This window comes from Rhineura floridana, chromosome 9, assembly GCF_030035675.1.
Source record: "Rhineura floridana isolate rRhiFlo1 chromosome 9, rRhiFlo1.hap2, whole genome shotgun sequence".
Lineage (NCBI taxonomy): Eukaryota > Metazoa > Chordata > Lepidosauria > Squamata > Rhineuridae > Rhineura > Rhineura floridana.
In genome coordinates this window covers 26,135,394-26,160,871 of record NC_084488.1, presented here as the reverse complement: position 1 = coordinate 26,160,871, position 25,478 = coordinate 26,135,394, and the positions used below count along the sequence as shown (strand labels likewise).

General features: G+C 41.9%; 1 protein-coding gene across 3 annotated transcripts; it reads right to left on the bottom strand.

The window, feature by feature from the left end:
- On the bottom strand, positions 1–25,478 carry TMEM33 (transmembrane protein 33). 3 transcript variants are annotated; one of them, XM_061584312.1, is made up of 8 exons: positions 13,643–13,998; positions 11,123–11,227; positions 10,110–10,204; positions 8,972–9,159; positions 7,466–7,533; positions 5,815–5,948; positions 4,242–4,325; positions 1–3,330 (listed from the first exon to the last, which is right to left on the bottom strand). In XM_061584312.1, exons 3-8 carry the CDS (start codon positions 10,169–10,171, stop codon positions 3,201–3,203), a joined length of 666 nt encoding a protein of 221 aa, XP_061440296.1. In that variant the 5' UTR covers positions 10,172–10,204; positions 11,123–11,227; positions 13,643–13,998; the 3' UTR covers positions 1–3,200. The 3 variants fall into 3 exon arrangements, with proteins under 3 accessions (XP_061440296.1, XP_061440297.1, XP_061440295.1); XM_061584313.1 differs by lacking the exons at positions 11,123–11,227; positions 13,643–13,998 and adding an exon at positions 25,332–25,478; XM_061584311.1 differs by lacking the exon at positions 11,123–11,227 and having other exon boundaries at positions 13,643–13,997.

Here is a 25,478-nt window from a genome sequence, read left to right as displayed (position 1 = left end):
TTTCATTCCAGACTATCACTACAACAGTCACTTTATTGCTTTAGAAATTTTTATAAAATCCTCAAAAGAGAGCCTCAATGAAACTTCATTACGAGTTCCCGGACACTAGTACGTACCTTCTCTACAAATAGATGTCTACGAGCAAAACGCTAAAAAGAGTGCAATCAAGCAGTATTTTCAGCCCACTTTTAAAACTGCATTTGTCCATAACTGGAGGTTTAAGCAAGCAATGTACTGGGTGGGCTATTGAAAAGCTAATAAATGAGTTTAATCTAAATAACATTCACATTTACTCCCCCCCCCAAAAAAGCAGGTAGTTACAAAGAAACACTTTTAAAACAGTGGCACTATTCCAAACTACTTATATCAGTTGAAACAGTTCATGGAGAGTTATAAGACAATCAATTATGAAGTGGCTTAGAAGAATCAATGAGTCAGCATAATGCTTAGCCAAATACCTGTCCTAAAATGCAGACCCTTGAAAGGAAAAAGGGATTTGTTCTTCATAAGCAGCAGCAAGGAGACAGCCTTGTGCCTTCCACTCGAGGAGAAGATGAACACACAGAAGTTTACATACCTCCACAGCACAAGTTGCTTATCAGAACCTCACTGTTACACAGGGGTCAGGGGACAAAGAATGCACCCATGTTATAGGGTTCCGTGTTATAATGAAAACCACTATACTGTATACAGTATTGTACTTGGGGATATTTCCATAGTATATCCAAATCTGCGGTACAATGAACTGTATTATAGTGAGGTTCCACTGTAACATATATGCTTGCTGGCCCTTAGGATTCCTAGATTTTGCTGTCTCTAGTTTCAATGGAAATTAAGTAGGCCTCAACACATCCACTTGAGAATAAGCCACAAACACTCAGTGGGACTTACCTCAAGAAAATATGCACAGGGTAGACTGGGTTGCACATGTGATTAGGTTCTGTATTGAGCTAAACCATCAGGTATTTATTATGCAAGCCCTCTCCAAATATTTCACAGGAACAAGGTTGTATTCTGAGGGGTTCAATTAATTTTATGCGATTCATACCAAGCATACACAAACAGCTCAGCCGGAGACAAAGCTGTTCTAAGACCTTCCTATTTCAGACTACAGCTGGAGGGTATCACATAGCTGAATTATCCTACATATTTAGGGATTGGGGGGGGGAGAGAATAACTGGAAAACTGCAACCTGCCTGCAGCCGAAACTCCAGGAACAGTTTTAGTAAGCGATGAGCTATTTGGCATGACTGGAACTTAGTTTAAGTTGGGTGGCTAGACCAAAGCCAGGAGCCTAACCTGATTCCCCCCAACCAAATTTTTCTGCCACCCCAAGACATAAAAAGAAAAAAATGAAATAGGCATAGCATTCAAGTTAGTGGAGAGGTTTAAACCTCTCTGCCCAGCATAGCACCCCTCCCCAGTTATCCAGTTAATCATTTCATGAGTAGAGAGGATGCAATAACCACCACCTCTCAGCTGATCTGCAAGGATCAACTGAAAAAGGAAAGGATGTGTGCCTGCAAGAGTGCAGAGTGGCCTCACCTACCATTGGTATGCAGCCCCAGGGGGGGTTGACTACAAGAAGGTGGCCCTCAGGCCAAAAAAAGGTTAGCCTCCTCTGATTTAAGAGAAAGAAGTTAGGCATGCATGCAGCAACTCCGTTTAAAATGCTCTTCAGGATTCAAGACATTCAGAATTCAGTTTAGCAAGGGAAATCAAATTAGGTAGTTCACAATGTGTTATGTGAAACAAATTGTGCAGTTTTTCTGTCTTGGTATGCTGAAATAAGCCACCAAACTTTGAATTACCTCTGATTCACAAGACAACAGCCACATTTCTACTGAAATAAGGAAGAGCACTTCTACTCTAGCAACTTGCAAGGAGCAGCACTTCTACTCTAGCAGGCGATCCTTACTGCAATATTAGTTTAATCCAGGGGTGGGAAACCTGTGACCTTCTAGGTGTTGGACTATAGCTCCCATTGTCCCTGGCTATTGGCCATGCTGGCTGGGGCTGATAGGAGCTGGAGTCCACCAACACAGGTTCCCTGCCCATGCTTTACAAAATAGCCCCTCTATTCTGAACACAGTGGGCAGAATATTTTCCTGTGTGGGCACAGCACCCACATGCAGAGAAATCCTACCGGTCTCAGCAGAACTGTGTTCTCCCAATCACATCCACTCAGTTCTCTGACCAAGTGTGGAGGGGAGAGGGCTGGGACAGGAGATACACACCCATTCCACATTATGAAGTATGTCAGATGTGCCCATGCACACATACTGAAGGTGGGAGAAGAGGCAAGACTCATGCCCATAACTTGGAAGTAAGTCCCATTAATTTCACAGTGTAATTTACAGCTGCAGAAAGTTTTAGTGCTGTGGCATGAGTCACTGTAGCTGGTGTCAAGAGTAAAACTGAACTAGCTTAATGGTATGAAGTTTAAAAATTACCTCATCAGGGTAACATTTCAGTTTGTCTTGGAAATGAATGTAACATCCATCTTTATTATTTGGATTTTTCAAAGATTGGCAATTTAAGAAGCCTGCTTTCGGAAAACAGAAAAAATAGGGCAGATGACCTAGAGAAATAAAGAAATAAAATGTTTGGGGAAGGGTAGAAAGCTTTGATTTCAAAAGCATTAAACGAGTAGAACAATTAGATGCTTAATCCTATTGTTCACATTTAGAGCAGATGCCAATTGATTTGTATTGACCACAATGATTTACTCAATGGACTGAACTTCTTTCATTTACTGAATGGAAGGAATACTGACTCAAGTGTACCGTAGTTAGATATTTGAATGGGCATCCCTAAGAAGCTAATAGACATCATATAGCTTGTTACACACAATCCAGCTAGCATTGCCTGGACATTGTTTTTTTCTGAATAAGTATTTTCATTCAGTATCAAAGAGAACATACATGACAGCACAAAAGCCATATTGTACAATGCAGGGATTTTTGTTTTGCATTGGAAAGTATATTGTCTAAGATGGCAGGCATTCATCTTCCACAAAGCACAGAAACATCTTGAAAAACAAGACTTCTTTTAACATATAGGATACAATTCACAGGCTCTTGGAAGGAAACATGTTTTCATACACCCCTGACTGAGATCCAGAATTTATAAATCACCAGCAGAAATACCAGCTGCTTAGAAAGTTCATTAGACAAACATACGCATGTTTCCAGTGTTGGCTATGCAACAGTTGGTGCCAGTCTGCTTATAAATGAAATGCTGCTGACACAAAGTCTTCGAACAAATGCCGGGCACGAAGGTTTCATTATGACATGTTCAACAACAATCCGTAGTTCTGTGAAGAGAGTCCTGAAAATAACAGATCTTTTTTCAGGAATGTGTTTACTTTGTAACCGTAACTACTACATCTCACTCAAAACTAAAACCTGATTAAAATGCCTCTAAATATATAAGAATGAATCTAGCACTGGACATCTTTGTCTGTGGCAGCAATTCATCAGTCCCTAGTCTAAGGGAACTCAGATAGTGAGTAAGGACAGAATGGGACCAAAGCAGCACCATGGAGAAAAAAAGAGGGTGGTATCCCCATAGCTGGGGGAATCCTGAGGTTTGCAGAAGTACAAAAATATTTAAACACACAACCTAAAAGAACAAAACATTTTTTAAAATCCCAATAAGGACTGAGCATGCTCAATGGCATAGGATGTTGTGTCAATTGGAAACAAATGTGGAGCTGGGAAGATTGAATGGAGTATCCTGGCATAGCTGATTGGCAGCCATCCAAATCAAGGGTATTCTTGCCAGAGGAGATTAGGGCACATGGTAAAATTATGCTGCAAGTTCCACTTGCCCTCACTAACAACTTGAGGAATTTATAGATCCATTAGGGATGTCCTTTCTCCAGATGTTGAGGCGTTAGCTCCACATTAGGTACCCAGTAGCAGACTATGCTGGCAGCCCAATGGCCCATGTAATCCTGGAAATGCCAGGGATTAAATATTCGGCCTTTACTGAACAAAGCATATGCTCTGACACAAAGCTATGGCCCTCCTTCCCGTATGCGTGTGGTCTTCTTAACTCACCCTTCTGATGCATAGTCAGAAAAGTGAAAGCAGTCTGAAGAATTGTTTCATACAATTGCCATGGTATCATTCTTTTGGGGCCATGATACAGCAACACCTAGGAGCCAGCTGCCTTAACACAGTATTTCTAGAGGACAACAATGGTATAATGCAAGTAAATCTTAATGGGTTTCTTACCGGCAATAAGGATTTCTGCGGGAGGAATAACGGAGCGTAAGAAACCTGTAGTAAATGAAAGGCTGCAGCAAGCTCCCTTGCCCACTGAAAAAAACAGAAGAAATAAGATGATGGGTGGAGGGACAGATTACTTCTTTAAAAAGCCAATGTTGTCTCATTGTAAATCTTGTGCTTTTCATTACACAAAACAACTAAATGAACATTTTGACATTGTATTAGACATGCACACCCTGTGAGGAATAGACAGTTGTACACAATCAACTACCAAGATGGCTGAAATATTAAAATCTCAGCAAGGAAGCAAAGCATTAGCAGTTCCACCTAAGTGAAATGACATACATTTTAGTGTATGTTTACTCAGAAGCAAGTCCACTGTGTTCAATGGAACTTCCTCCCAAGCAAGCATGCAAAGAACTGCCTTGTGGTGCAATCCTATGCATATTTACTTAGAAATAAATCCCACTGAAATCAGCAGAACTTGGAAGTTTGCATAGGGATTGCAACTTCAGTTTCAGAACTGAAATACTGAAAGAGGCATTGGGCCCTTGCTTAGATCTCATGGAAGCTTATTATTCATTTGTTGCATTTCTGTACCACCTCTCTGCCAAGGTACCCAAGGTGGTCTACAATTTTAAAACACTCAAACAAACAAATGCTACAAAATGAAGAACAGTTCTGGTAAGCTAGTGGCATCCTCAGGAGCACATGGCAAGTTCTACTCAGGTGCAAGAAAAATACTGAATTTGAATCACCTCACTTGGTACCAAAATGAATAAAGCAGCCACTCTCAACCCCTCAGGCCTCCCCCAGGACCACCCAGAAGACCAGTGATTTTTCTAGGTCTAAAGAAGTTTTTAAAACATTTATTTTGAGGGAAGAACTGCAAAAGCCTCACGGCATTCATTCAAAAGAAACCATGATAATTACTAACACAATACTAGAAGCATAAGCAAGCAACCTTTTATAAAATGCATTTGGCAAACCCTCTATTTGCAAACAAAAATGACCCCATGGGTTGCTGCATCAGTTTAGTAGCTCAGAGAAAAAAGGCTAGTGGTTTCCTTCACTAAAATCAAGCACATTTAAGTCTAAACTGAGTATGCTGAGATGTCTTTCTGCACACAGGGCTATCTCCACAATAAACTGCAAAACTGTTATTAATAAAGAACAGCTTACATTTATTTAAACTGTTTATACCCTGCTTTTCCACCAGCTGTCTCAAAGGTGGCTTAGATACAAAATTAAAACAAAAACAAATGGGCACTTAAAATTCAACTTTGTCTTTTTGACAACTGAATCAGAGTTTATTTTAAGAACAAAGAAGCCATCCTTACCTAGTTACACAGCAAACTCAGTGCAACTTGAACCTAGGACTCTTGGGTTCTTAGTGCGACTCACCCAGTCAGGTGCTAGTGAGTAAATCACAACCCTGACCCTTAGTTTTCAGACTGCAAAGAGGGTCCCTCATAGGGACATTGCAATGATAAACAAGAAATATTCTAATTCTTTATTCCCATGCTGTTATAGAACATCACCAGAATAAAAATAAAGGTTAAAGTACTTTATCTCATACCTGAAAAGCATAAACATAGTAGCTGGCATCAAGAAGATTTCATTGCAAGCTATAAATTTTAGGATGTTTTGCTGATTAGCATTTAACTTGTCCAAGAGATTTCTTAGAAAAAGAAGACTATCTGACCCTCGCGCCTTTAAAGAAGGGGAGAGAAAAGCAATGTCAGGAACAAACAGCAGCTTCTGGTTTTGTACTATGTAAACAAAGTCAAACTTTGAAGAGACCTTCAGCTATACTATAATTATTTTATAAACGTTGAAAGGCACCGACCCAAAGTCTAAAGAATATATTGGAAATCTGCTAAAGAATTTTCCACATGTCAACATATTTATATCCCGCTGAAAGAACAACAGCAGTTAACTTGTCCGTTGCGAGGTACAACAATGCTAAGTGTGTCAAGGCTGCTTTGTGCATTACATTTTTGCATGTACACACAACATAGTTTGCGTGTTGTATGCACACAAATGCCTGTTTACAAATACATGTACAGGCGCCTGCATAGTTAACATTCAATTGCCACAACATAACATGTAAAAGGAGCTCTCTGGTGTACAAAGATAATTCCATTTTATCATACGACAGCCTTATATTGAAAACAATTCACCCTGTAGCCAAAGGCAACAAAGATTTTTAGACAGGCAAGTAAGTGGGCTGGTAGACAAGAGTTTCTCTGCTGGCTGCAGAGGAAGGGGCTTCCAGTCCTTTAGACTAGTGGGCTAGGAGAAGAGAGATGGAGTGATCTGCTCTTCCTCCACTAGACACAGAGCAAAGACAACCCCTTCCTATGTAACGACCACATACATCACTGCATCCCACCTTATCCTGTCTATTTGGTAGAAGGATGGTGGCTTTTTTAAAAAATAGCCTGCCAAAAGGCTTGGTAGCCTGCATTCCCATGCTGGTTGTTGATGAGTGGCTTCTCTCCTGAGTGGCTAGCACTGAAAGTGTCTACAAACCTCTTGGTAGGCTAGTAAAAAAAATTGTCAGTTGCTTTGGTGGGCTAATATACAAGGCTGGCTTAATCTTATTCCATTAATTCCAGCAACTGTTTGGATGCCCAATGGAACATGTAGCAAGGACTTTAAGATCCAAGTCATCAAATAAAACAGGGGACAGAAGAGTATTTTAAGGAAAACGTAGAAGTTTGCTTCATGTTCCACACAGAGTCACAATCCACTAGCATTTTTTTTTTTTTTTTAGCACGGGCCCCACTGAAACGAAAGAACTACAAAAGCACAAGTGCAGGAAATATTCAACCTAACATTCAGTTTCAATTTCCCCCACCATTTAACCCAATCCTGTGAGGTAGATTAGAGTGATGGTGACTGGGCCACGGTCACCCAGTAAGTTTCATAGCTGAGTGAGGACATGAACCCAGGTCTCACAAATCCTCATCAAACATTCTAACCGTCACCCTATACTGGCTCTCTATGCCGATCCTTTTCTTCCCTCCTTATCAACCCCATGATGGAAGCAGAATTTGATGATCCATAGCTCTCCCTTTGAACTATGATAGAAAATAGCCAGAATCCCTATTTTCAGTCTGCCCCTTCAAAACTCTTTCAGCATGTGTCCTATCTGTATCCTGTCATCCTTAAAAAGAGCAAGGTAGCATATGTGCAGAACAAGATCACACACACCACTTACTTACATCAAGAACCTTCTTTGTGTAGGTGGCAGCATGAAGCAAAGAAAACAACAGAACTGGGAAAATACTCACTGAAGTGAAAGTTAAGGAAAATTGTCACTTCACACACATTATTTCACCCTTACTCTACAAGCTGAATATTCAAACACATTCTCCATTTATGTCAGCAAGCAAGCCTGTGGTCTCTTTTTTGTTAAAATAGTTCAGATTTTCATATGAGAAAATGTTTGCACCTTAAGATTCAGAAATGTAAAGTTAGGCTGCTTTTACTAACAACTTTGTTAACAGTACAAATCATAGAATCATAGAGCTGGAAGGGGCCTACAAGGCCATCAAGTCCAACCCCCTGCTCAATGCATGAATCCAACTTAAAACATACCCAACAGGTGGCTGTCCAGCTGCCTCTGGAACGCCTCCAGTGTCAGACAGCCAACCACCTCCCTAGGTAATTGTTTCCACTGTCATACCACTTTAACAGTTAGGAGGTTTTTCCTGACATTCAGTTGAAATCTGGCTTCCTGTAACTTGAGCCCACTATTCTGTGTCCTGTACTTTGTTAATAGCAATCAAGCAACTTTGTTAACAGCTCTAATAGTAGAAAGACATTTTTAAATGAGGATTTAAAAATGTTGCATGCAGCTGTAAAAGTATAGACATCTAGCAGTTTTTGTGTATTTAAGTTTATTAGGACTGCAGTTTAAATCAGTAGGTCAAAGTTTGAGAGTGAAATCCTACACAGGTCTATTCAAGAGTGAGTACAGGATTGCAAGCTTAGATGATTAATTGGTGAGGCTGCAAAATATGAACTCACTTCTTTATTTTGATTCAGATATATTACATCAACAAATAATGAATGATATAAAGGAGATGCCTCCACCTAGGGCCAGATTAGACGTGACAAGGCCTTAATTCATGTGTTTGCCCCATACACATACAAAGGAGGCATGGGGTGGGAATGTCACTCTTAATAGCAAAAGGAGCACATGTGGGGCAGGGGTGGAGAAGAGCTCAGCAACCCTCTCCCCTGCACTTTGCCTCCTTGCAGTTGATTATTCCTATCAGTTCCTTCCTCCATAGCTTCAATGCCAGCAGCAAGATGGAAACAGAGTAAGAACCCTCCCCATATGAAAGGGGCAGACATGTGAAAGAAACGCATCACAGTATATCTGGCCCTTAATTTAGCATGCATGGTTAAGAATGTGATGTATACCTTGAATTGCTTGAGTGATTTTGTTGTGCAGTTCTCAAAAGGCCACCAAAGGGTGGAGGACAGCACACAGGGTCCTTTACCCCTTTTATCCTTACCACAATTCTACAAGGTAGATTAGGGCAAGTGATAGTGCCTGGCCCATCATCACCCAGGAGGCTTTGTGGCTGAATAGAGATATGAACTGAAGTCTTCCCTGATTTACATCTAGGACTCTAGCTATTACAGCAAAAACGCAATCAAACTATTATGGAACTAAAGTATTACAATTATGCAGAAAAGACTTATATGATAAAGGATACTTGTAACAGGGTAGGAATTAACAAAGATGAGAGAATACAAAAGGTAGTGGCAGCTGTCCTCCAACAAGGCCTGAGCTAGGAACGCCCTGCTTAACTGAAAATGTGGTAACCGTTGGTGAAGTCGAAGGGCACTGGTAAGAGCATTTGCAAGCAAGGCACGTTGATAAAAGCTATTTGCTTCTTGAAACCTGAGAATTATCAAAGGAGAGGTTACCATACAAACCAAGTCATGGCTTCAAGTCTTCCTCCCAAGAGAATTGCATCATAATTTCAGTCTCTGAAGCCCGCCCTGCTAACTTAAGCTAAGACATAGCTGCTATTCAGTTAGAGAAGCATTCCTGGTAATTGGCATTAAACTTTACAGATGTATCAAGTTGGGGGAAGGCGGGGGAGAATGACTTTTGAAACTATTTTTAATGTACATTAATCTAGTTGTTTCTTTGGAGAGAAATAAGGTAGATACAGTATAATCACTGAAATCTAATCTTTCAAATAATTTTAAACAATGAATGTCAAAACTTGAATAATCTACACTCACTTGAGCCAGATTACTGAACAGGTGTATTAAATAGAACAAAATATTAATCACTACTATTTATAGAATACTGGTCAAGTTCCAACCAAAATAACTCATGTAGGTGTCCTGGACATTTTTCCTATGCAAATTTAGGCCTATTTGTATTGGGAAAATTTCAGTTTGCATCCAAACATTTTCTGATGCCCTAGAGAGTGATCCATTTTAGCATGTTTATTTTACTTGTATTTAGTAAAGAAATCCAAAAACACTGAAAGTTGTACGCTTTCCTAATATTGTGTTTGCAATTGGCATCTATTTGTTGTTATTAATGAACTTATGAAATGAACAAAAGAAAGCACTGGGAAAAAATTCACCCCACTTCACTCACCAACATTAAGCATTTGTGCATTCCTCTGATTTCAATGGAGAGTTAAGCACATACTTTGATCTTTTCCATTGAAATCAATGGGATATAACAAGAGTTTAATTTTAGCTGAGTTATGCCAAATGTATGTATGTACACAATACAATAGAACATATATGCTTTCTATTTCATTCTGTTCCTAAGAAACACAGTATGCTTTCTAAGGACCCATGTATTAGGGGAGCTATTATACATACCCTAGAAGAGGCAGGACAAATAAAGCCGAACAGTAAACTGTGAATATACGGGAAAGCCACATTGCTGTATCCAACTTATTAGTAATCAGAAATTGCTATAATGAAAAGAAAAAGTAGTTAGTATAGAAAACATTCATTATATTTCTATCCCTCCCTTCCAAAGCAGCCCACTGTTATATGTACTGTTAAAGAACAAACACCAACCACACCCAGAGTAACATAGATAAAAGAAAATATGAATCATAGAAATGCCTGCAAAAATCTGGTCATAGTTGCTCTTAAATTTGTAACAATTATGAGACTTCTAAAGGAGGGTTTACTGTGGATATCCGCTCTTTGAGAAGCACAGGGGTATCTAGGCTGCCCGTTACTAGCACCCAAGACAGAGTGACTAGGAAGCAGTTCTGGTGAATTCCACCACCGGCTGGAATGGAGCTGGATGTCCTCACACTAATCTCTCTTGCTGTCTAGGCCACACGGAAGCCCAACATAACCCTCTGCTGTTCGCAGCATGAGGATATCTACTTTGTCTCATACTTAGGACAGGTGGCAACCATTGGACCTAGCAATTCACTTCTTTTTCTCAGCAGCCAACAGCAATGACTACATTCACCTATGCCCCATAAAAAAACTCTCAGGACATTTTTTAGTACAGCAGTCACAAAATGCACTGAGAGTAGCTTCCTGTAGGAAACAATTAAGTACTAAACTGTGGAACATGCTTTTTTCTTTAAAAAAAGCAAACGCTATTTCTTCTGCTAGTTATAAACTTATAGGTTGTGTCTATATGGCTAACAAAGATAAGGAAGTTTTTAGAACTCAATGTCTTATGTTTCCCCCAGAAGTCCATCCATCATTAAGTAGGATTCAAATCTAAAGGCCCAATTCAAAAACTTCCTGCGCCTTAGAAAAATCCATGACACAGCAACCAATTGTTTCACCAATGCACCATTGCAAACCATGAAATTAATTGGTATTGGCAAAATACTACAACTATGTTTTAGGGAAAACACCTGTTGAAGAGTCACATGTTGTGCCAACCTATCAAGCCAAATGCAGCCCCATCAGCCAGGTATGGCAGTTCACCAAAAGCTTCTGTTGTTGCTGCCTTCCTGAGACTGCAAAAACAAGGAAGTTGTCAAGTATCTTGCTGGTCCAAATATACAGCAGATAATCTGCATGAGGCTTAGATCACAAGTTGTGCAGGCCCAGCATGAACAATCACACATACCATGAAATCACTTATTTTACCTATGAGTAATATGACATTACAAATTGTTATATCCAAGTGGAAACCACCTACCCTGTAAGTTTTGCCAAAAGCCCTGCCTGCCTCTAAGCTAAATGGAGCAGGATAAATCTGGATTTTAGGGAAGCAGAGTCACACCCATTCTACATAGACATATAATGAATCAAATTGCGAAAAAGTTGACTGTTGCTAATTCCCTGCCCTTGTCCAAAATATGCTTGTGGTTAATCTGTTTGCAAATTTTCAAATGGATTCACATCCAGCCAACACTACGTGGTAAAGGAACTATCTACATTATCAATGCCACATACAATTGTTAGTAGATTGATCCCAGTAGAAATAAGGCTGCATCCGACATAAACTTACATGCAAGAATGTTCCACTGTCTGAAATCAATGGAACTTACATAGTTTTGAGTAAATTCGGATAGCGTTATGCTGCAAGGACATCTCCAAATCCTAATTCCAATTCCGAGTAGAAACCCAGACACGGTAGTGCTGCTTTAAACACATGCCAAACACCAACTCTGTTAGATCATATCACTGCTGTTTGCATGAGCAGGGTGATGCTTGTGAAGACATTAGCTTACCACAACTTGAGACCAAGCACTTTCTATCTCTTCTTCTGCTTGCCAGGAAGTGCAGAAACATCCATAGATGTCTTGCTTTGACTGGGACCAACAACTCTGAGGAACAGGCATAGCTCAGTAGTAAAGCATATGCTTTGCACGCAAAATGTCCCAGACTGGAAAAGACTCCCTGAAAGGCACCACTATCTATTTATTTGTGGCTAATAGAAACAATGGTTTCCTATCTCACTACAGGTGTTGATTTACTCAGCAATGAAGGTGACTCTGTTATGGTCTATCACTGCTGCTGTGAAGGGTTATTACTGAAGCCTGTGCTTTTGCATTCCACTGCCACTTAACTCCAACCTCTACATTTTTTCCCTTACACATCCATTGTGTATATATACCTGACAACTGAGGAACATTAATCTGATGTAGAGGGATCTAGTCCACGAAAACTTCTGCTATAGTAAAATTTTCTAGTCTTTAAGGTGTCATAAAGCTCTTTGTTGTCTTTATCTGTCAGTGTAAACAGGGTGGGGAACCTTTTTGGCCCAGCAGGCCAGATCTTTCTCTCTCCCCACCCCACTGGCCAATTTTGACAGCCAGGCAAAGCCACTCACCTATCAAAGTTGGCCCACAGGGGTGGGATGAAGCAGGACTGAATTCCCCACCAATCAGCTGATGCAGAGTTGAATCCTGCTTTCCAGTCATGCCTCTACCTGCTCCATACCTAGGATCCCACATGATGTTAGGCATGAGGAAGGTAGTGAGGTTTGGAGAAAACAGGCTGGTGGGCCAAATTTGGTTTGCAGGCTGGAGGTTCCCCCCCCCAGTGTAGACAATACAGAGCAAGAAAGACCAATGCTCTGACTTGATAAAAAGCAGCTTCCTACATATACATCTACTCGGGCAGTCATACGAACATCTATTGGGCAGCCCCCATTTCAGAAAATATAACAGCCAAGTCAACTTGAACTCTGACACCATGTTGGGTCCTTCATCCTGTCCCATAAACGTCTGCCAATGGCAGCATCAGAAAGAACATGAAAAGTATATTCCAGAAAGAAAGACATAAATCACATGCAGTAATGAAGGGCCATTAGATAAAATTTTAGAAGAGGTGCTGAAACTTTCCAAGAGTAATCAGATGCAAGGAAGGGCAACTTTCTGTATGTAAAACAGGGAATGTTGTAATCGTGATTCAGGTATGAAAACATAGTTATTATACCCTTCATAATGCCCTGTTCTACACAACTATTAGAAGATTCAGAGGCCATGACCCTTAAGCGGGGATAGGGGAGTCCGAAGTTGCATTAAGCCACTCTACACGTGCTCACAGGTACCCTCTTGCAGCTTTGAAAATGCTTTTCTACTATCAACCTCCATGCTGAAGTGCAAGGCGGAATACTACAATCCACGCTACGTATTTAAAATCGTGTGACAACTGATTACTTATCCTGGGCTTCCCCACAAAGAGTCCTAAGAGGTTTACAGTTTTTACGAGAGCGCAGACGCCGCATTTCCCAGGGACCTGTTGTGGTAAGAAGCCATCAGAGCTGAAGAGGTCTGAAACTTGGTTTGAAGGATGTTGCGTAAATAGACCCCCAAGCGGAGTGTCGAAACATCCCCACCGGCCAAAGCACGGAGGCGGGAAGCCCCCCCCTTTACATCCCCAGGCGTTCGATGGCTGGCTTCCCCCCACAAGTCACTCACCACGGCTCCGCCGCCCGCGCCTCCCTGCATAGGTCCGTTCTGCGCCGTGTCCGCCATAGCTGCGCCGCCCACCGGCTCCGCTCGAGAAGAGGAGGCTCGGCAACGAAAGGGTTAATCAGCTGGGCCAGGAAAGAGGGAAAAGCGGAGAACGAAGCTGCTCCTGCCGCGTGCGAGCCGTATCTGGCGAACGGAAGGAAAAGGCCTCGGCGGCGGTGGCGGCAGCAACAAGCGTACAGCAGGCAAGAGAGCCTTTAGGCAGGAGGCGTCAAAGACAGACCTCACGGAAGCCCAGCCACTAAGCGATTCCCGGTGCGCGTGCGCAGGATATTATCTTCCGGGTCACACGGCTCCAGGGAGCATGCTGGATAATGTAGTCTTCGAGCCTCAGCTGCCTGGATTCGGCACACAGTCGCTGGCTGTAAAGCCATCTTTGCGTCTTTTCCCTAATCCTGTCAGCTCCGCCTCTCATTTCTGCTTGAGGGCAATGAGAGAGCACTCTTAAAACCGGCTTTTCTAGCTGTTAGTCTTTTTTTTCCTCAGGAACTCACTGAATTTATAGTCTGGTGGTGGCGCCTTAAAGAGCACTGAGGTCAAAGGGCAACTAAATGCAAAGAGGACAATGATAGTTGCGGTAGGAGAACATTTCACCATACTGAGCCACTATAATGACAGCTAAGAGTGACTCCAGTGTGGAAAAAAAACTGAATTACAATTCGTCAGGAAATTCAATTTATTAACGGTGGCTTTTATGCAGATTACAAATTTTGATGACAGACAATACACCTGTTAATTTGTATTATCACCAACAGTGCCTTGTCAACTGACTGCATGAGCACCACACATTTAAAGCACTTGACTTCCCCAAAGAATCTTGGGAACTGTAGTTTGTTGAGGATGCTGGGAAATGTAGCTCTGTGAGAGGTAAACTGCAGTTTCCAAGATTCTTGGGGGGATATTATGTGTTTTAAATGTATGGTGTGTATGCAGCCATCATCTGTTCTTTTTGGATTGTTTCCCTCTGACATCACTCCTTTCTATTCCCATCCCCAGCCATGTGTGCATATATGCCTGCCCATTGCAAGGTCTGAGCAAGTGATGTCAATGAAATTAAATGGGAAACCTATTAACATAACCATCATCCAAGTCTACGCTCCAATGGCAAATGCAGAAGAAGAAGAATTGGAGAGATTTTATGCAGAAGTACAGGAGGAGGTTGATCACACACCAAAACAAGATGTGCTGGTAATCATGGGGCACTGGAGTGCAAAAGCAGGGAACAGAGAAGAACTAGCAATTGTGGGGAAATGGGGTTGAGGAGACAGAAATGAAGCAGGAGAAAGACTTATTGAATTCTGTGAAGCCAATAATTTGTTTCTTGCAAACACAATTTTTGAGCAACCGAAAAGACAACTGTACACGTGGACATTACCAGATGGTCAATATAGGAATCAAATTGATTACATAATTGGTAACAGAAGATAGAGAAGTTCCATACTTTTTGCAGCCCCCACTCTCTGGAATTCCCTCCCGTTCGATCTTCGGCATGCCCCTTCCCTGGATACCTTCCGCCGAGCCTTAAAAACGTGGCTGTTTGGACAGGCCTTTGGGACCGCCGGGATGGGCTAATTACATACTGAATGCCCGTTGTTGTGTACTGCATATGTTGTTATTTTTGTTACTGCTGATTATATTGTATTTTATTGTAATTATTGTATTTTATTGTATTTTATTGAAATTTAATATGTACGTCGCCTAGAGTGGCTTCGGCCAGATAGGCGACCTAAAAATTAAATTTACATTACATTTACAGGATGACAGATTCATTCACGGAGGAACCATATGATGAAGAACCAGAATTTTTAGAATGCGAGGTAAAAGCTGCTCTTAAGATACTTGGAAGAAACAAATCACCAGGAACAGATGGCATACCAATAGAGTTGCTACAAGCTACTGAAACTGAATCAGTCCAAATTTTGACTAAAATCTGTCAAGAAATATGGAAAACTAAACAATGGCCCACAGACTGGAAGTGTTCCATATACATCCCAATTCCAAAGAAAGGGGATCCCAGGGAATGCAGTAATTATCAAACTATTGCCTTAATATCCCGTGCAAGTAAAGTAATGCTCAAGATTCTACAGCAAAGGGTCTTACCATATATGGAGTGAGAAATGCCAGACGTCCAAGCTGGATTTAGAAAGGGAAGAGGCACCAGTGATCATATCGCAAACATACGCTGGATAATGGAACGGATCAAGGAATTTCAGAAGAAAATCACCCTGTGCTTTATAGATTGCAGCAAAGCCTTTGACTGTGTAGATCATGAAAAACTATGGAATGCTTTAAAAAAAAAATGGGGGTGCCACAGCATCTGATTGTCCTGATGTCCTGTCCTATACTCTGGACAAGAAGCTACTGTAAAGACAGAATATGGAGAAACTGATTGGTTCCCCATCGGAAAGGGTGTGAGAAGGGTGTATTTTATCACCCTATTTGTTTAATCTGTATGCAGAACATATACAGAAAGCGGGATTGGACCAAGATGAAGGAGGTGTGAAAATTGGAGGGAGAAATATCAATAATTTAAGATATGCAGACAATACCATACTACTAGCAGAAACCAGTAATGATTTGAAATGAATGCTAATGAAAGTTCAAGAGGAAAGCACAAAAGCAGGACTACAGTTGAACGTCAAAAAAACTAAAGTAATGACAACAGAAGATTTATGTAACGTTAAAGTTGACAATGAGGACATTGAACTTGTCAAGGATTATCAATACCTCGGCACGGTCATTAACCAAAATGGAGACAATAGTCAAGAAATCAGAAGGCGGCTAGGTCTGGGGAGGGCAGCTATGAGAGAACTAGAAAAGGTCCTCAAATGCAAAGATGTATCACTGAACACCAAAGTCAGGATCATTCAGACCATGGTATTCCTGATCTCTATGTATGGATGTGAAAGTTGGACAATGAAAAAAGCGGATAAGAGAAAAATCAACTTATTTGAAATGTGGTGTTGGCGGAGAGCTTTGTGCATACCATGGACTGTGAAAAAGACAAATAATTGGGTGTTAGAACAAATTAAACCAGAACTGTCACTAGAAGCTAAAATGATGAAACTGAGGTTATCATACTTTGGACACATAATGAGAAGGCATGATTCTCTAGAAAAGACAATAATGCCGGGAAAAACAGAAGGGAGTAGAAAAAGAGGAAGGCCAATCAAGAGATGGATTGATTCCATAAAGGAAGCCACAGACCTGAACTTACAAGATCTGAACAGGGCGGTTCACGACAGATGCACTTGGAGGTCACTGATTCTTAGGATCGCCATAAGTCATAATCGACTTGAAGGCACATAACAACAACAAATTTAGGATTACACTTCTTGGATCTGATTAAATGGACACTGGTCCACAAAAGTTTATGCCATAATAAATTTGTTAAGGTGCCCCAATGCTTTGTTTGTGTTGCACAGATTAACTTCTTAGAAGTTTGGGGGTGGCAGCCCCCAAATTGTGGAATTCCTTCCACATAGAAGTGTGTCTATCCTCATTGTACAGTTTTTGTTGTATGTTGAAGAGGAGCCTCTTCACCCTGGCCTTTGACAGCTGTGATATACTGGATTGGTCCAAATATAAGCCACCCCTGAATATAGCCTGCACCCCTAAAATGAGCTCTTTTAAATCATGGCTTCTCTATAAGAGTGCAATTATAGGCCACATTCAGGTTTTATACAAGCCATATTTGAGGGGAAAGTACTGCTTATATAGACCAATATAGTATATTTAGGAACTACCTCAGTTCTCTGTTTTAAATTGTATTTTCGTGTTCTAAAGTATTGGTTTTATCTTTAAAATGTATCATTGTCTTGTTGTAACCCATCCTGAGACCTTACGGTGAAAGGTGAGTAAGAAATCCTATAAACAAACAAACATGGCTATCCCTCTAAACTTCTAGCAATTATCAGCCAACAGTCCTATACACTACATATTACCTCTGTATTATTATATTTTTTAAAAAATAGCTATTTTCTCACTATGTATACAGCAGGGGTGGTGCACTCCTGGCCCCCAGGCCAAGTATACCCCCCAAAAAAAACATTTTTGTTTGGCTCCAGAGATCAACTACTGGACTTGCCTGCAACAGCAGCCAAAAAACCAAAGTACTGCAGGGAATGGCCCCAGTATTGAGGTTGGTGGGGGTAGCAACGTTGGATATGGGGCAGAAATGTTGGGGGAAGCTACTTCCACCTCCCAATCTCATCAGTGCTCCCAGAGCGTTGTCACTAAAAGTATATTCAAAACAAAAGAATACACAAAATGCAGTTTACTAGGGGGCGGTGTACCAGTGGTGACAGTATTGGCCCAATGCCATAGAGGCAAAGATCAGGGATGGGCATGCATGAACAAACCCTGGCAGCTGTGGAGAAACTGATGCTGAGGATCAGGGGTGGGAGGAAGAAAAGGGATGCAACAGCGCCAAGTGCAGCCAAGAAAACAGGCACGTGGGCACAGTGTCCCTGAGAGACCCCTGCAGGCATCCGTTTTGGCGTGGGGAAGGAACGTGGAATATCTGCCCCCTTTAGAGACAGAGGAAGCCAGCAGCGCTCCCACTCTAACAGCCAGGCAATTGTGTGCCTGTGTGTGTATGTGGCAAGTGCATGCATGTGGGTGACCACACTCATTTTTTGGCCACATCCATCACTGGCATGCAGCCTCCAGAGAAGTTGTGATGGGGCAATATGGCCTCAGGCCAAAAAATATCCACGCCTGCTGTAGAGCTTGTGTGACACCTGTTTAATTCCCCCTTCTCCCAATTGCCAAAGGAGATATTTTCTCAATATCTTTAGAGTAGGGTTGCCAGGTTCATGGCCTGAGACTGATCCTGTATCTTTAGGAGAAGAGAAAGTCAGCCAAGTGCAGGTGTTCTTGCAACTCTGTAATGGGAAAAACCACAAGGTGGAATTCTCCCTTCCCCCTACACAATTTTTAAAGATACAGAGGTTGCCAGCATGTATCAGAGCTGAATGTGGCTAAAGTTTTCCTATCAATGGAAGTGAGTGGATTTTTAAAGCAGAGGTCTTCTGAACTGAATGAAGAGGGAGAGGAAGCCAGGCAGGGAAGCTCACTCAGTAAGGATAAATGGACAACATATTCCTGGTGATGGTGGGGTAAATCCATTAAAGTGATGGAATTCCTATTGAAAATTCACAAAGTCTTGACCCTTTTTATCTAAGACTACAATCTTAAACATGCTTACCTGGAAGTAAGCCCCACAGAACTCAAAAGGCATACCTTGGAGCAGACAGGCATAGGATTACACCATAAGATGTTAAAAGAGAAGGATCTAGTTCACCTTTTCCCAACCTACCTGTGACCTCCAGATACTGTTGGACGTCAGCTCCCATTGTCTCTGACCATTGACCATGCTGGCTGGGGCTAATGGGAGTTCATTTGTTTGTTTATTATTTGATTTATATCCCGCCCTTCCTCCCAGCAGGAGCCCAGAAACTGGAGGACTACCAGGTTGGGGAATGCTGGTCTAGTTTAAGAAACCCCAACAATGACCACTGTAAGAGCACTAAGTTATCCCTTCAAGCTTATAATGTTGGTATACAGTCACCATGGGCTGTATTAAAAGTATCAGCATAAGAAATTTGCTTAAATATCCCAAGTAGTTGGTAAAGAGAATAAAGGCAAGAGCAGTCACTGCCACAGAGAGAACAAAAAGGTGCTGTGATTCTTTGTTCCTTAAGGCACAAAGTGCTGCTATCAAGGGAGTGGAGAGTCACAGCAACTCTTTCTCCTTTCCAATAATGCAGGATAAGGAGTGCCTGAGGACTCCAATGCAGCTCCTCAGCTATGATCACTTGTACTAGCTATTAGAATCACAAACCAATACCAGCGCAGGGGGCTTCACTACAAGTAATCATGCATTAAGAGGAGAATATATGAATCAGCCCTTAACTTTGAGATTTAGTTGTACAGTTAAGACTCAAACTGCATGTTACTGAACTGTCTCGCACAGAAACATTGGCTGCCACTTGTCCCTCTGTGGGGCAATCTGGAGTGGAGAAGTGGTGGATGGAAGCATGCTTTACCCTGCCTTTCCCTGCTTTCCACTCCCCCCCCCCGCTACCCTCCCCAGTAATTTTCCTTCTAGCCTCAACTTCAGGCCCGTATTTTCTTCACAAGGGGTAATTGCAACAGGAAAGGTGGCAGGTGGAGGCAGGGTTAATCACCTTCCTCCCATTTACAGCAGATCAGGCCTCCTGTGGTTGTTTTACACAGTAGAAGTGATGGCCAGGTTATGGGAAGTCAGCAGAGTTACACAGCAGTTGCAACAAATCTGTTAAGACAACTGGTAAAGGTGACAGACAAGTTAAAGGTTTATTTCCTTCTTGCATACATAGCCCTGTCTCTGAGTGAGAGCTCAGGATGGCACATCCTCACAGCATGGAGAGAGAACAAAGGGAAAAAGCATGTAGCCTGAGGAGGAGGAAAAGAGGCTCAAAACCAAACAAGCAAATAAGTTGCAACAGAGTCAGTAAGAGCAACACAAACATCACTCTTGATGTGAGTGATATGAATTCCCAGCATAAATTCCACTGATTGCAACTGAACATTTTCACGCTTAACTTTCATTGGACCACAGCAATTATCTTCAGTAGGGTCAATGTTGCTTGTTTCAAAGTGTATTGGCTTGACTGGATAGTTAGATGGGCTTAATATTTTCTTAAATCCATGTTTCAGTGAGTTGTGGATCAAGTTGCTTGTCTTAAAAAGCAAAACTATTAATCACAAGCACTGGCATATACAGCAGGAGATGAACCTGACATTTTAAAATAGATCCTTGTTAAAATCCCAGAATCCATGGAACGATTCATCACAGTCAACCAGCATTGCTCTTGTGCACACACACACACATACACATACACACAAGGTGAGAAGGAAAGAGAGAAGGAAATTCAATTCAGTTTATTCATAGGACACAGTTGTGTAGTTAGTTAATTTTTGAAACTGGACTTAATGGTCTTACACAACCACGCACACACTATACCATACACTGTGTTGATGTGTGTTATTTCATTTCTTTGAAAATGTAGTGAGGCAGTCTTGCTGTGTTTGGGGGCTCTGCTGCTTATTCTGCTGCATTGGGACCTGGAGATCTGTCCAAAAGTCCTGTCCTGATGGGATATCCACATGCAACAGATAAAGGGGCTCCTGAATTTTTTCATTACAATCACACAGAAGAAAGAATTTGGGCTGGTGCAATTTGTTATGCAGGGGTAAGAAAAACGGCACCTGGTGACATTTGCATCTGCACTGCCACTAAAGTTCACTGATCACTATTCTCCATAGCATCTGGTCACCATATTTATTCCCCTTATTTCGCTATGCCGGGTCAAAAATTTAACGTTTAACATTTCTGAGTTGCCTGCCTTGTCTGCAAATATTCTGATGTGACTATTTGAGGTTGTGGGAAGACAAAAGGGATGGGGGGAAAAACCTGAAGGAAATGTTTAGATGTTACTGCCAAACTGACAGACAGGCCAAAAAGACAAGGGAGGAAAGTTTTGAAGAAAAGAACAAAGCTGCCTGTCAATTAGACTAGGTGAAGCTGAAGTGAATGGATCCTCTGCCAGAAGAGATGAAACGTAGAAAGAAAAGAGCCAGGAACAGCAAACACAAAGGGGATGGACATTAATTGTGCAGCTACAGCTGTGCCCCTCCCTCGAATGCAAACAGAGACCATACAAAAGACGACCATCGCTATCCACTCTTGGTAGAGGGCAATAGCCTGGAGTTTCAGGGATTGTATAGACTCATCCTATATCCAATACCCATAGATGTCATGTACTAGGGGCTTGTCAATCCTTGCAGGTGTTGGTGTTGCAAAATGCCTGTTAAGGCTATGCGTGTGCCAGTGTGACACAGTATAAATCCAGGACGATTTAAATAGAGACAACACACTTGGAGTCTTGTAAGATGAATCCTTTTACTGATTCAATAAACCAAAAGCAGTTACACAAGTTACTTTCTCTCTTTACGCCTTCACTTTCGAAAATGCACCCCCCACACTCCAGAGACGGTTCCCAAGGACTTTATAGCTTTGGCAGCAGTCCTGCCAGCTGCAGCCTTCGGCTTCTCCATGGCCTTGGGCTCTAAAGTGTGATTTAACCCTGTCCATGTCTTTTTGGAACAGTTACATTTCACAGCTACCAACAGCAGGTCCCTTACCCATCTACATGTTGATGGAAAGGAGCACCAGACCTTTGCCGCTCTGGATGGAGAGCTCTGCATAGGTACACTGGACAACCTGATCAGCAGATTTATAAGAAGTCACTGTTACAAACTTCAGGTAGAGGATTGTGTTATTTAGTACTTCCCTACATAACTCTCTCTCTCTCTCTCTCTCTCTGTGTGTGTGTGTGTGTGTGTGTGATTGTGTGTGTATATATATATCCCTGCAAATTCAAAACTAGAATGTTAGAAGAGATTCTAGTCTCACCTTCTTGCTGATATGCTCACTTTGCAAATTATTTTTGACATGAGCAGGCATTCAAATATTCAGCCTCCAACGTACAGTCTGGAGTGGTACAGTCCAATAGCAGCTACACTCTGTGAGCCTGCTGACCATATAGCTCAGCTCTTACAGCCCAGTGTGATGTATGTATACTTCAAAGTATGTCTTTCTGTGGTCAATAGGCCTTGATCCTAGGTAAGTGTTATGGACTTTGCAGCCTCTGTGAGGGGGCATCCTTGGTTAAACAGAGACTTTCTCTTTCCAGTTAAGCTTCCCACACTTAGGGCTGTGTGCAAAAGAGCCACACTAAGATTGTGGGAAGCAGCAGTACACATTTATTTATTTATTAAATTTATATCCTGCCCTTCCTCCATCTGAGTCTTCTGAGTCACAATGGTCACAAATGACATTTAAATTACTTTATCACCTCCATCACTCCAACGGACCTTTTGTTCACAAGTGCCAGCCTTACCATGAAGCAAATTGGAATAACTCCCAGTGAGAGATTCCTTGGTGTGGAAGGGGAACTTTTTCTGTCTTATGTGACATTTGAAAACTGGTGTGGATGGTAGCCCACCAGGGCTTTTCGTAGTCTCCTGCTGTTTTAGTTGCCTGCTTGGGAAGCACTTGGTACCCAGTATATAGTTGGATGGGCTGCATTAGGCTTTGTAGGTCACAAATTTTGTAGTTCTACTTTTAAAGACTATGGAATATTGTCATTTTGATTTTTCACTTCAGCTGTGAACAAGAGTTCCCTCCCATTAAGATCCCCTCAAACCACTATAACAACTGGCTCTCATTTGACTACATGGCACTCTGGCAATATTAATAGCAAATAACAACAACCACCACCTCTCTATACATAGTTTGAACAGCTTGTGTGGTTGCATGTCATGTGAGGTCTAAGGTCTAATTTACATGGATCAAAATGTGCACTGACAACAAGAGGTTGAAATGCACTTTGTAATGTAGCCTGCCAAAGGGGTGAGGTGGGGTGAATCATTGATTTAGAACCCAGTTTTTGCACATTCAAAATGTTCTTACAACTATTCACACATGCACACACAAACAGAGCCAGAGAAGTTAAAATAAAGTGATCCATTTGTGAAACCATCCCACCCTGCATCTCTGCAACCTGATCTAATTCAAATTCCAAGAGGAACAACTTCCAGTTCCTGGGCATCTCCCAGGTTGGCATATACTATTTTCCTGGCAGATGTAAATTTGCACACTTTGTGGAAGGAAGGAAGGAAGGAAGGAAGGAAGGAAGGAAGGAAGGAAGGAAGGAAGGAAGGAAGGAAGGAAGGGATTGATTAGAAGAAAAATCTGGGGTGACACTGTGGAGTTATGAATACTATAAGATAATTATAGCCTTGGGGTGATATTATATTGGACACAACTACCAACACACCCTATTCTCTCCCTCACACCCATTTAAAGATATGATTAATTAACAACAGCCCCTTCTGAAAATGGCTCTCAGTTTAGTTTTGTTTTGCAAAATGGTCTCCTCTTCTTAAAAATGCTTAAAAACCACAGCCTAAAAGATAAACCACTGAGGCACACCCTCACCCCCACCCCACTTACACAGATACCTTGGTTTTGACCAGAGCTTGGAAAAGTTACTTTTTTTGAACTACAACTCCCATCAGCCCCAGCCAGCATGGCCACTGGATTGGGCTGATGGGAGCTGTAGTTCAAAAAAGTAACTTTTCCAAGCTCTGGTTTTGACTATTATTTAAGAAGGAAATGGTGAGGCTGCAATCCTATGTACACTTACGTGAAAGTAAGATGAATAAGATTCCCTTTCAAGAAAATGTCATGGAAGAGAATGCAAAAGAAATATGACTGTTGAGGGGACAGGACTCAGGAGAGGATATTCCTAGTAAAAATAACTGTTTTGTGTGCAGCCAAATTAGACATGGTGGAGTGTTGCTCAGACGCAGAGCTTTAAATGCTGGTGCAGTCCCATCTTTAGTCAAAGGGCCAGGTGGCCTGTGCTTTAGACCCCAGAGAGCCACTGCCTGAAAAGACAAGGCAGTTAGGTAATTTTAGGCTCTGGAACAGTGTTATGGGCCCTCCCCCACTTTAGATGGTAATATGTACTACTTCGCTTCCTTTGAAATGTGGTAAGCCGGCCTTGGTGCATTTGGGGGCCCTACTGCTTATTCTGCTGAGTAGTGCCCTAGACCTGTGCCCCAAAGTCCTGCCCTGAGTGCACCACTGTAAACAATACTAAGCATGATGGAGCACTTGACCCACTCTGTATAACAGGGGTAGTGGCCCTCTAGATGTTGTTGTGAGTCCACCTCCCATCATTCCCCTGACCAGTAGCCATGCTGGCTTGTGCCAATGTGAGATGGAGTATAATAGCATCTGGGGCGCTCCCGGCTCCCCAGCCCTGCCCTATGAGGAAGAATTCAGATAAAATCAGCATTAGACAGTGGTTGGTTTCATCTACCTATGCTTTATTATATGCTCTATTTGTGCTTTTATTACAGTTAATTATGTTGCTGTTGTTAGCAGAGTTAAGTTTAGATCACCAGCAGCACAGGCTGTGTGTGTGACTTTACATGTAAAGGAGCAGACTTTTACTCTGCTGCAATCACTGAGGCTTCAGACTTGGTAAAAAAAGAGAAAAGCACACTTTATTGAAGGAAACACAAAGTAGATAGGAAAGGGATTCTAGATGTAACTAACGAACTGATGGAGTTGCAAAGACCAGACGTGGTCTTTGCCCTCCTGCCGCAGGTGAGAGAGACAAAGCAAAGATGTCTCCTCTCTCCAAGATATGGAGAAGCAGGAAGGAGAGTTGGAAGGAGCGGTCAGCAGCCCTAAGAAGTATCAGTTTACAGGAAGGAAGAGAGGCAAGGGACAGGTACAGCCTAGCAACCTGGAGGACGCTTCTCTATCCCTCTTCAGACATGAAAAGCCAACTTGAGGCGCATTTCACATTTCCAACAACTGTCCTGAGCTTTTTGGCGCAGACAATAGAAATCTGGACCTGACTCCGAACGAAAATAGTTGGTTGCCCTCAATTTTTGAAAAGCCGTCTTTCCCAGCTTGGGAAACAAAGAAGTTCCCCCTTCACGCGTTTTCTTGCTACAATCGCCATCGGCAAGCGAACACTCAGAATTAAAAATCGAATTTAAAACTCACCGTTTAAATCGGGAGCGAATCAAGCGCCACCCCCCGCCCCTCGCCGATTAATCGATCAATTCCTTCATCCCACATAACCAGGGAGATGTGTTAGGGGCAGCGACTTCTTAAGGAGACCTGGGTCAGATCTCCAAGGAATAACAAAAG